General features: G+C 37.1%; 1 protein-coding gene across 1 annotated transcript in view; it reads left to right on the forward strand.

Moving 5' to 3' along the window:
• The window catches only part of NIN (ninein), a 136,546-nt gene that overhangs the window by 37,321 nt on the left and 85,865 nt on the right, over positions 1-13,360 (forward strand). Inside the window, 1 exon segment of the mRNA XM_044659944.1 lies at positions 9,218-9,257. Coding sequence (XP_044515879.1) covers positions 9,218-9,257 — 40 coding nt within the window.

Genomic DNA, 13,360 nt, shown 5'->3' on the forward strand with positions numbered 1-13,360 from the left:
ATGCTTTCCTATTTTGATATATCAATGCCAGGTAGAATATGGCAATAATGTACCACCATTTATAGAACATGTCAGGTGGAAAATTTTCCATTCAAGAATTGTCATTCTAAGGGAAACCTGCCTGGAAAGTTCTATTTCACCCAAGGCCAGAATCACTCTCAGCTTTCACTGGAGACAGAACTCCATCTGCAGTTCACAGATATCACCCAACAGGCCTGCTGGCATCACAAATCTCTCTAATCATATTTAAAGTTAAATATAAACTTTTCCAACATCAATTTCAAACATTACCAGACTCCAATATTCTTTTCTAAAACCTTCTGACATCAATTTGAGAAAATAGTTACATTCTGAAATTCTACATAGAGAATCCATGATAATTTATCCACAAACTCAGAAAAGCACTCTGGACAATTGTTATAAACCTCCAACTTAACAGATATTAGTCCTCACTACAAAATAAAGCGTAACTGATTTGAACTTTCATACTCTAATTAGATGTGAGGCTAACTCTTTCATAGTTCTGACTCTCCTTGTTCTTAGGTTGATGCATTTTGGCAATCTTAATTAAGAACTTAGCTCAAAAGCTGGGTACTGTTAAAGAAATAATGTGGGTATAGAGAGATATAGATGTATAATGATGATGATGATGTGTATCTGTCTATGATCTCCTCAGCTGCAGTTGATGGGAGGAACACCTACTCCTATCACCCTAGCTGCTGCTGTAAGTTATCCCCTTCTCTCTAACAGGTTTGGTTGATAACCTGTTAGAAATTCCTTTAACAGCTGCCCAAGTAAGGACCTTTGAGAGGTTAGAAAGATGGGTAACCTTTCCAGGCCTAACCTGGGGTTGGATAGATGGGTAATGGGCTATTGATCAGCCTTGTATAATGTTCAGGATCTATGTTTAACTCCCTTCCCAAGGGCCATGATAGAAAGACCACTCAGGAAGGTACTTGTTATTGAACATTCTTTTATCTATAAGTAGGGAAAGAATAACAAGGTCAGGGATTGGGGATTGGAAGCTCTATTGTTCTATTATTTATTTAATTAATAATCAGGACTGGAGGCTATTAATCTGGTGGAGGCTTGAGATTTTCACCCTCTCACTATCTCTGGCCAGACCTGGCCACAGCTAAGCCAGAGAATAGGGAAGGCTATTGCTGCAGATATATTGATAGTCTTTATTCTCTCAACCCTCTCACCAATAATGTTGATGGTTCACAGTCTAGCCAGGAATAGATTCAGGCTTATTCCTACCCTCTTCTTCTTCAACCTCCCGGCCACCTTTCAACCACCCTTCAGTCAACCACCCACAGCCCAGATTGAACCACAGAGGTTTGCAGAGATCTGATCTCCAATTCTCAGCCTCTAAGTTCAGAGATCTCTTTCAATGTAGCTGTCAGGGGGTATATATAGGGTGGGGCCAACTGACATTTGCCCCTGGCTCACAGCACTTGGGAACATTCTGAGTCTCTCAACTGCCATCCCTGTCAGTCAAGGTGGCATCCATATCTTCCCAGATTATTGAATATAACAGTACCAAGAGAATTCTCAAAGGAAGGAATATACATAAATACAGACAAAAGGGCCAAGTTCTATGGTTGGCCCAGAGGAAATGTGCTGAGATTCACTGGACAGAGTTAGGCAGAGCAACAACCACAAAGATAATTAGCTATGTCCCAAGTCTGTAACTGTGTGGATTGAATTTTGCAAAGGGAGCCAAGTACAAACCAAGTATACAGCTAGAGATGGAATGGAACTTGGAATAGCCCCATGATGGTGCTGGAAGATCAGAATGTGAAGGAGGGGCCAGAGGAGGAGGAGTTTTCTAACTGTCACTTCACTACTGAATCTACTGGGGACCAGGGGGGTTGGTTGAAGGGTGGTTGGCTTGGGTGGATCCTGAATGAATCTGCCTCCTCTGTTCCTCTATATTTGAGACTATTTGGAGATCACAACTACCAACACCATTTCAACAAGCTCCATTTACCAACAAAGACGACATTGAACAGTTCTCCATTTTGGCAGGAGAGCCCAGACTCCTGAGGGAGCAGCCTCGAAGGTGGAAGGATGGTCCCTTCTCTGATCCTGCTTGAATCATTTATCCCTGTTATTTCCTTTCTATATTAGTTTAGAGATTAATGATTAGTAGATTGTAGTGAGAGAGGGTCAGTTACTGAAACCAAGCCTCAGAAGAAGTCCAAAGCTGCTCTCTCTGGGAGAAGACTATAGTTGATAGTGAAGTTCATCCCTTCCTCCACCATCCTTGATTTCCCAATACCTTTTCCCCTGTACCCTGAATTAATTTCTTTTAATAAACCTCTGTTAGTTTTGCTAATTAGAGTTGGGAGCAGTTACATTGAGGGGGGAGGTGACTTGGAGTGGCTGAGGGGAAGACTAGTACCATACTCCATCTTGAAGGAAAAAAGCTGTTTGAATAGGAGACTGGTGGAGGGGCTTGTCTTTATAGTAGTGACACGGAAGATTGGATCCATCCTACTAAGGTCTCAATTGATCCCTAATATCTTCCTTCAACAACCCCACTATAGGTTTTCCATTTTGGGGAGCCCGCTCCAGAATTATACCCTCTAAGGTCTTCCCAGTGTGGGGTGGGGAGTTAGCTACTTTGGCCCATTGGTATCCATCAGGTGGGGTGTTCAAATACACATCCCATACATCATCAATACCCATCTCCTACTCTGCAGAGCATCCTTGAATAGGTATCTTCTCTTATAGACTCAATATCCATATACTAATTGTAAAATGGACTGGTTTGGGTGGATCCCTAGAAAATAACAGCAACAGTACAAACCTACCTGGTAAGCTCAAAAGACTGATTTTATATTTGCTGTAGATTTCACACAGCAGGATGTGCACTTATCTAAATTTTCACCAAAATTTGAGAGCCCAGACACTCTCAAATTGCCATAATAAGTTAGAAAGTTTTCCCAAAGAAAAACTACAAAAGACTACTAGAATTTTCTTTCTCAAATACAGTTTAAAATTCATCCCAACAGAAAAAAGGAAACATAGCTTTTTATTTAGTAATGCTGTTAACTCTTTAAAAGCAAAAAATATTTCAAGTTTTCCCTGGAAAATTGCATTAAAAGATCTAGGCTATGAAGTCTAACTTCCTTTTCTTCTCAAAAGAACAGAATCCTTAAGAATTCTCACAGAACACAAAATTAACAGAATTATTAAAGAAAATATTGAGATCAAACCTAAAACAGAATAAGGTACTTAAAATCACAATGGCTAACATTTTGCTAAGGAGAGTAGGCAAAACTGTCATCTAACTTTATTTATAATAAGGTAATCAGTTAGGTCTTCCAAAAGTTTTGATTAAAGCTGGAGTACTGATTATTAGCTCAACAACTTGTAAAAAGGAGAATAACTCCAGTCTATGCCCCAATATTGACTTTAATTAGCAATACATTCTGAAAGTCTGGCATGCTAAAACAGATGGCAGGGAGGGATAGGTTGCTAAATTTGTATAGAATGAAGCTATAGAGTGGGCATTGCACAGGCTGCAGATGCTAACATAGGTTCCAAGCTGGATTCCCAGAATTATTATTGCCCTGGCCATCTGCTCTTCAGTTTCACACTTTGTAGGTCTATTCAAATAAGGTAATTCCAATCTCAAAATCTTTCTTTTCTTTAGAGGCCCTCTCCTGTGCCTGATCCACACACATCCAGCTGTAGAATAATCCCAACTGGTTTTATGTGACATAGGAATGAATGGTCTGGAATTAATAGCAATCTCTCAAAAAGCTGGCTTCTATAACCTTTTCAAGCTGCTTGACCTTGGACTCCTTTACCTCTCTATATTCACAAAGAAACTGTTATTCACTACACTTAGCATCACAATGAAGAAGCTTAAAGAAAGAGACTTGCCACCTCTGAAGCAGCTGCAAGAAGGACTGACTGAAGGATCAGTAGAGTTGGAGGTGGGAGGTCAATGACTGCCAATACCTGAGCTAAATTAGGAATTTTATGTGTGTGTGTGTGTATGTGTGTATTTTATTATGACTGACTGTCACAGTAACTTCTATTAAAGAGTTACCACCCTGAGCTCCCTTTTTCTTTATTATGAGAGTAGGAGCAACAGATCAAATCTGGAAGTTACTTGCCTTTAAAAATTGACCACTTTTCAGGCTTTTTCTCTATATGAAGGAATTTTTTATCATACTCCCCCTATATGGATATATTTACATATTTATATATTATATATTAGATAACTTCAAATTTTTAGAAAAGTTTTAGTAACTCAATAGCTTAAACATTATTTATACCACTATACTAATATTAATTGTTTAGAAAACTTTCAAAAAATATATTTCAAAAGCATAAGATGAAGATGGAAAAAAAATTCATTCTAGAGTCAATAAAGAACCACTAAAATTTACTGAATATGGTGCTGCCATGGAGTAAAGTATTTAGGCAAATCTTTATGTCTGTTGAGTGAAGTTGCTTTCCATACTATTTAATGTGCTACTGAATGAAACTGGAGAAAATCATGAAAGTGAAATCATGCCTCTATTTTCCTTCTCATTCCTCTAAACAACTTGCAGGCTGGATTCTAACCTTGTCATTTAAATAAATGTCCCCTCAAAATTTATGATCTTTAAAATTTTACTTATTTTTATACTCTTACCATCCTTCTTAGAATGAATATTACATAGTGGTTCCAAGGCAGAAGAGCAGTAAGGAGTAGGCAGTGGGGGTCAAGAGACTTGCCCAGAGTCACAGCTAGAAAATGTGTGGGACCAGATTTGAACCAGGACCTCTCAACTCTAGTCCTGGCTTTCAATCCACTGAGCCACCTCACTGCCTCCCTTTGCTCTTTTAATTTCTAAGTCAAATGTCCTTTTCTCAGCCATCATCCATATTGATCTTTGTAACCTCTGACCCTGTCGATTTCCTTCTTGATATTTCCTTCTCTCTAGATTTTTAGGATATTGCTCTCCTGGTTCTCCTACCTATCTGACCATTCCTCAGTCTCCTTTTCTGGATCTTCTTTTCACATCCATGTCTGTCCTCCATTCCAGGGCCTGGAATCCCTTTCCTTTTCATCTATACCTGCTGGCTCTGCCATCATCACTTAAAATTCTATTTTCAAGTATGATACTATTCTTTAATGATATTTTCCCAATTATCAAGCATAGTAATTTATCATCCCCCCACAACCTTCTAAGCAGTCTTCCTTTCCTTCTCCCTACTACCAACCTGGAAATATTGGCTCCTAGCAGGAAAAAAAATGAAAACATAATTAAGCTGTGAATAAATTGAATCTTTACCCTACCCTTCAAAAGTGTTATTCAATTATTACTAAACATTGTGCTTGCCTTCCATGTTTTTGAAAGAACAGATTCCCGCTTTAGACTAAGGAGACATCTTCACCTATAAGCATAATACACATTTCTTTGTGTGATAGCAATATACCCTAAACCAGGAACAATAATTAGACCATGTTAGGATAGAAAATTGGATGCTTTTAGTCTATACTTACTTCTCCAACAACACTGTGCCACATGTATAGCTACCACCAAAATCTAAGTGGTGATAGGGAAATGAGAACAATTTTCTCAGGTTTTGTAAATTTTTTTTTAAAACCAGGTAAGTGTTTGAACTGATCCTTGTTTTCAAAGCAAAAGAATGGTAAGGGCTGGGCAGTTGAGGTTAAGTGATTTGCCCAGGGTCACACAGCCAAAACATATCTGAGACTGGATTTGAACCCACAACCTTCTATCTCTAGGCCTTGCTCTCTATCCACTGAGCCACCCAGCTGCCCCCAGGAATACATTTTTGTCTTGTAATGGATCATTTGAATACAATTTATGCTGATTTTATTTCCTTAAAATTAGTTTCTGGATACAGTGGATGTGAATGGTAGGGAAAAGAAGACCAAGGACCTGAGCTTCCTGATGCTACTACAGGAAAAGAAAGTTCAGGAGAAATGTCTAAGTGTCTATAAAGACTTTACTCCCACTTATTTTTTTAAATTCCTTTGATTCTGTTAGATTCAATAATTTTTAAAAGGTAAACAGCAATCATAGTCTATGCAGAAATCAGTTGTCACACATTTATTGGGCACTTTCTATGTTCCAGGGACTGAACTAAGGGTTAGAGATACAAAGAGAGGCAAAAACTCTCTGTACCTTAAAGAAGCTGATGTTCTACGAGAGGAGACTTTTAAAAAACAATTTTTCAGTCAACAAGCATAAGCATTTATTAAATAACTACAATGTACCAGAAACAATAATAAAAACTGGGGGTACAAAGAAAGGTGAACACAACCCAACAAAAACTTCTTGCCTTCAATATTCTTTCACCTACCCAAAAGATTAGAAAGAAAATAGAAAGCTCTATAAAGCTAAATAACACACCCCCAAAGTCTGGCACATGCAGTTTCCCATACCTATATGTGCAAGAATCTTCTCATATATTTGAGGGAAAGGCACATTTGGTCTTTATAACTTCATTGCATTTACTTTTGATTGATTGTTTTGTTTTTGTTCTTCCTATTTATATTGTTGTAATCATATAATGTATTCCTCCTGGTTCTGCTTATTTTATTTTGTATCAGTTCACATATCTTCCCATGTTTCACTGCATTGGAGATCTTGCATAAATCCTGCATTTCAGTTTTTAGACACCATATTAACATCATAATACATTCATATACCTTAACATGTTTAGCCATTCCCCATTTGATGGGCAATTACTTTGTTTCTAGATCTTTGTTAACCAAAAAACTTTTTAGCGTAATGTTTTTGAGTACTTTCAATAAAGAAAAAAACAGCATCAGTCAACTACTGCACTGATGGTAAATTATTTAAGTGGAAAAGACTATAAGCAGAGGGAGAGTTAGTATTCAATTTTTTGTTTGCATATGATTGTACACTCAATGCAACTTCTGAGGCTGAGAGTAGTAAAGCATGGATTGATTCTCTGCCTCTGGTGCTGATTTGGCCTTACTATTTTAGCACCAAGAAAACAGAGGTTCCCCACCAGCCATCACCACTATATCAATGTGGTGAATTACTGGTTATATTACAAATAGAGAAATTTTTAATGCTGTGAATGTTTACTTATCTTGGCACTATATTTTCCAGGGATATACAGAGAGATGAAGTTGATGTATCATTTGCCAGAACTAGCTCAGTGTTTGGGAGTTTCCAAAGGAAAGTGTGGAAGATAAGAGTTATTAGACTGCCTACCAAAATGAAGGTGTACAGAGCCAGGACACCATATATTAGTGTCATGCCAGGAAACCAAATCACTTCCATTTGAATTGTCTTAGGAAGATACTGAAGATCACCTGGCAAAATAAGATATTAGACAATGATTATCTCAGAGAGCACAACCCCTCTGTTTGTCTGTTAGTCAAATGCCAAACATATATTTGCCTAAAAGAGTGCTTTATGGAAAACATACACCAAGGCAAGCACTCACAAAGAGATCAGAAAAAGTGATAAAAGGACATTCTCAAGGTATCACTGAAGAATCAGTTGTGTGATGTGGGAGACACTGACACAGGACAGTTCAGCATGCTATACCTGCATCAAAGAAGGTGCTGTGCTCTATGAGCAAAGCCACATTGCAGTGGCTCAAAAAAAAAGTGAGATATGCACATTTAGAGACATCTCTATCCCAAATATTTATATAAGTCCAATATTTGTGCCCAATCTGTGGCAGAGCTTTCTGAACTTACTTTGGTCTGATCAGCCACAGTCAGACACATTATACACTGACCCCTTCAAAGTGATGTCATTTTGATCCTCTTTGAGTTTGGAGAACCAACCAATTGACAGTTCCACCAACAATGCATTAATGAGCTCATCTTTCTACCACCTCTCTAGCACCAACCATTGTCATCTTTTGTCATCATTGCCAATTTTCTGGGTGTCAGATTAAACCTTAAGATTATAAATTATTTTTATTTCTCCTGTTACTAACGATTTAGAGCATTCTTTAACATAAGTAATAATTTATAATTTTTTGAGAAACATATTGACTATCTAATGGAGAATGACTTTTGGTCTTACATGTTTATTTTAGTCCTCTACATATCATGGATATTCGACCTGTGAGAAGGAAATTTACCCTTCCCCCTTTTGAGTATGAGTACTGGCATGAGCCTGAGTGATCTTGACCTGGAAGTGGGGGTTGTGCAAAGAAATCATTGGATGAATTGAGTCTCAAGGATAGAATGGCAGCTGGAAGAATGAAGCAAGAAGTCATAAGGCAGGAGCGATGTTTCCTGCACTGACCCCTGGACTATCTCCTGGGAGGCCCAGGCAAAATAGAAAGCTCTCGAGACATGATGTGTGAGAGTTAGTAGACAGAAAAGTTTTGATAAACTGAGACAAGAGGGAATTTTGCACTCTTCACTTCTGTATTTATTGCTGACTGGTCTGCCTTGTGAGCATGGCTAGGGGGCCTTAATGATGGCCACAAAATAGCAAGCTAAATGGAATAATAAGGAAAGTACCTTTTATATCTCTCCTAGTTTTCTACATTTTTTCCTTATTGCTTTTGATTTATAAAATTATTAATTTAAAGCCAGTCTCATAAGTTTCACTCTTACAGACATTTATCATATACATTTGATATAAGGATTTTTCCTAGTTGACTGCTTCTTTTATCCTGTTTTCTATTTGTTCATTCAAAAGCTTTACAGTTTCATAGAATCAAAATTACCTATTATGAAGTGTTAATAAAATCAGCAGTTAAAATAGTCACAAAGGTTGTTAACTATGCTGTGATTCTATACTCTACATAATTGTTTCAGTCTCAGTCAAGAGACAAATAATAAGCCAAATAAATATATGTGTAGAGAACTCTTTTATTTAAAGTCTGTTGACCCATAATAAAAAATGTTTTTAATTTAAAAGTAAGTTAATTTTGTGTTTAAATTTTATACAGGGGAATGCCCAATTTTTCCTGACATTTTCAGGATGTTAATGGTTATTCTGACTAAGTAGTCATTTCCCAACATATGACCAACTTATCTTCTCTTCCTATCATAAATTCTTTGATGATTTCTATTATACTCTTGTTCTTCTTCCAGATTGTTCATTGGTTATATGTCACAGCCTATTCATACCTACCATGCATGTCTCCATTGCTTGCAATGTGATATTAATTTTCAGTTCTTCAGAAATTTCATTCTATGTCTCAATGTTTTTCATTATCTTTTTATTTTTCTTAGTACCACAAGACTCACCATGATGAGGAATATGAAGCTGAAGGTACGTGCAGAATATTTATTTTGACCAGCACTTTGGAAAAATGAGTTTGTAAGAATTAACAAAAAAACCAAAAAAACTCTGTGCTTATGTACTTGTTGGACAACCTGAGGAAGGAGGTTAGATCCAGCTATTTAGAAATTTTTATTTCTATTTTTAAAAATTATTTTATTTAAAATTTGTATTTCTATTTTTTTAATTATTACATTTTAAAATTATAAAAAAATATTTAGAAATGCTTAATAGGGGCAACTGGGTGGCTCACTGGATTTAAGAGCCAGGCCTAGAGATGGGAGGTCCTAGGTTCAAATCTGGCCTCAGACACTTCATAGATATGTGATCCTGGGCAAGTCATTTAACCCCCATTTCCTAGCCCTTACCACTCTCCTGGCTTGGAACCAATATATAGTATTGATTTTAAGATGGAAGGTAAGGGTTTAAAAAAATGCTTACTTCACTTTGCAAAGAAATGGTGGTGTTCACAAATTACCAGTTGAGTCTGTGATGTGTGTGAGAGTACCTTGCTTAAAAAGCAAGTAGGTTTGTTGGGAGTGGACATATTTTAACATAGTTTTAAAATAATCAAAAGCAAATTAAGCCTAAATTTTGTATCACTTCAATGAAGTTACCTCATTAATCATGTGATTAAGTGTGCAAAACATAGTTTATCTACTTNTCCTTGATATCTGAATTTTCTCTTTCTGGCTTCTTGTAAAATTTTTTCTTTTACTTGGGAGCTCTTGAATTTGGCTATTATATTCCTGGGGGTTGTCTTTTCTGGGTCTAGTGTAGAGGGTGATCTATGGATCCTTTCAATGTCTATATTGCCCTCTTGTTGTAGAACTTCAGGGCAGTTTTGCTGAATAATTTCTTTTAGCATGGAGTCCAAATTTCTATTAATTTCTCCTTTTTCAGGGAGGCCAATGATTCTCAAATTGTCTCTTCTAAACCTGTTTTCTTGATCTGTCAATTTCTCATTGAGATATTTCATGTTTCCTTCTATTTTATCAGTCTTTTGATTTTGCTTTATTTGCTCTTGCTGTCTTGAGAGATCATTAGCTTCTAATTGCTCAATTCTAGCCTTTAGAGACTGGTTTTCTTTTTCAATCTGATCATTTTTGGTCTTCAATTTAATAGCCTCACTTTCCAATTGCAAAATTCTGCCTTTTAAACTGTTATTTTCTTGCCAGATTTTGGTTTCCAATTTGTTTACCATTTCGTTTGATCTTTCTCCAATTGGGAGTTTCTGTCTTCTAATCTGTTAATTTTCTTTTGAGCTATGTCCCACTTCTCTTGCCAAATCTCCTCCATATTTCTCTTGATCTCAGATTTGAACTCTTCAAGAGCTTGTGACCAATTTTCATTATTTTGGGAAGGTTTGGATATGATTATTTGTTTGTTCTCCTCTGCTATTTGCTCTGTGGTCTGGATTTTCTCTGTGTAAAAGTTGTCAAGTGTTAAAGATTTCTTCTTGTTTCTCTTTCTCTTTGGGGGTTTCTGTGGATGGCTTGCCATTTTTAGCCCAGCGCCCTTTCAGGTTTATCCTCACGCCCAGGGGCTGTCTGAGTTCTCTAGTCTCCTGAGGTCTCAGGTCTAGTTGTTCTCAGGGTCAAGCCTCCTGATGGTCCCCTTGCTTGTTCCTCTGTCCAAAGCTCCTTTAACAGTCTCAGGGAGCTGTTTCCACAGTTGTGCACCCCTCCGCCCAAGTTCCCCAGCCAAGGTCCACTTCCGCGCCTGCGCTTAGGATCCACATCCATGCTTGTGACCGAGCCTTCTCTCAGGGTCTGTGTTCAAAGTCTGAGCATTCTTTAGCCTCTTGGGGTCTTAAGTCGCATTGCTTTCAGGAGCAGATAGCCCTGGTTACCCCAGGTAACTTCCAGGGACTTAATGGGTGCTCCAAGCTTGCTCTAACTCTTGTGCACTGGCTTTGGCACTGTAGGTGGTGTGGGGGGAGGGGGTTGCTAGCTCACATTTTAGTGAGAGCTATTTCACCTTTTTATAGCTTGGAAATGCCCCGATTCCACGTACCTTCAATGCTGTGCCCTATTGTGGGGTCCCTTCCTTCGTCTGGATTTGTTTTTATGTCTTCTTGAGGAGTCCTGTATGTGTGGGTTAGGAGAGGTTAAGCAAGCTGCTTCTATTCTGCTGCCATCTTAACCTGGAAGCCCCCCTTAGTCCCAATTCTTGTCACCTTTCATGTGGCATATTATAATAGCCTCCTAACTGAGGCTTCCAGTCTCTCTTCACTCCAATCCATCTTTCACATGACTTCCAAAATAATCTTACTAACATATTCATGTTAATGTTTCCTTCCTTTATTGCTCAGAAACTTTCAGTGGTTTCTTATTGCCTCTAAGATAAATAAAAACTGAATTGGCATTTAAAACTCTTCATGAATTATTTCTATTTAACTTTTCCAGCATACCTTATTCCTTTTACAGTTTTAACTTCTAGCCAAACTAACCTGCTTACTTTTCCCTAAATTCCATATTCCTTCTTTGTGTCATCCTGGATTCTCCACATTCTTTCATCCCAGCTATCCATTTAATTGTCATTTCTACTTATGTAACTTCTCTTGAATTTGACTGAATGAAAGCATTTTGCTTAGCATTATGCTTAGTATATATTAGTTGCTTTATGTTTATTTTCTTTCCTTCTTCTTTAATCATACAACTATCACTCTAGTTCAGGCTCTTATCATTTCTTACTTGAACTATGGCAATAGTCTCTTACTTAATCTCTTCTTTTTCTAGTTCATCCTTCACAAAGCTGCCAAAGTAAAGCATTCCTGACAGTAAATGTTAGGAAAAAAGTTATACTGCTCTTGATATTCCAGGGTTCATTTTCTCAAGAATTTACATAAACTTTCAAGTATAATCTCACACCAAATGAAGAATTTATGGAATCTCTCATATGTAGTAGAACTACTCTTAAAACTTTATTTATTTATTTAGAATGTTTTTCCTTGGTCACATGATTCATGCTCTTTCCCTCTTCTCCTTTTCCACTCCCCCCATAGCCAATGAGCAATTCCACCGGGTTTTACATGTATCATTGATCAAGAACTATTTCCATATTATTAATATTTGCAATACTGTATCATTTAGAATCTATATCCCCAATCATTGAACCATGTGATCAAGCACTTGTTTTTCTTCTGTGTTTCTACTCCCACAGTTCTTTCTCTGGATATGGATAGCATCCTTTCTCATAGGTCCCTCATAGTTGTCCTGGATCATTGCATTGTTGCTAGTAGAGAAGACCATTACATTTGATTGTGCCACAATGTATCTGTTTCTGTGTACATGTTCTCCTGGTTCTGCCCCTTTCATTCTGCATCAATTCCTGGAGGTCTTTCCAGTTCACATGGAATTGTTACAGTTCATTATTCCTTTTAGCACAATAGTATTCCATCACCAACAGATAACACAATTTGTTCAATCATTCCCCAATCAAAGGGCTTCCCCTCATTTTCCAATTTTTTGCCACCACAAAGAGTAAAGTTATAAATAATTTTGTACATGTATTTTTCCTTGTTGTCTCTTTGGGGCACAAACCCAGCAGTGGTATGGCTGGATCAAAGTGCTGGCAGCCATTTAGAGTCCTTTGGGCATAATTACAAATTGCCTTCCAGAATGGTGAGATCAATTCCACCAGCAATGCATTAATGTGCCTCAATTTTGCCACATCCCCTCCAACATTTATTTGAAGTGGAACTATTAAGTAGATGAAATAATACATTAAAAGAGAAGAGATGTTATATACTTTTCATCTTTTATATCTTCAAACAGAACATATACTTTAATTGGGAATTTTGTGTGATTTAATTCCTATACATGAGACTGGATTATGTAGGTCACAACATTGGCTTATTTAAAACTGTTTTAACTTAGAATTATTTTGTTCACAGTAGAAGGAGATAGTCTAATAATAATTGTTCAGTATTGGAAAGAAAATTTAATAGACATAAATGATGAGACAGGGTTAATGAAATTTTTGAAAATAAGTTCATAATTTGTTTCTTATTTGCTCTTCTTATTACATCAAAGCCAGATTTCTAACATTTTGCTGAAAGGATAACACAAGCCTTCTAACTTCTGAATGTT

Source organism: Gracilinanus agilis, chromosome 2 (assembly GCF_016433145.1).
Source record: "Gracilinanus agilis isolate LMUSP501 chromosome 2, AgileGrace, whole genome shotgun sequence".
NCBI lineage: Eukaryota > Metazoa > Chordata > Mammalia > Didelphimorphia > Didelphidae > Gracilinanus > Gracilinanus agilis.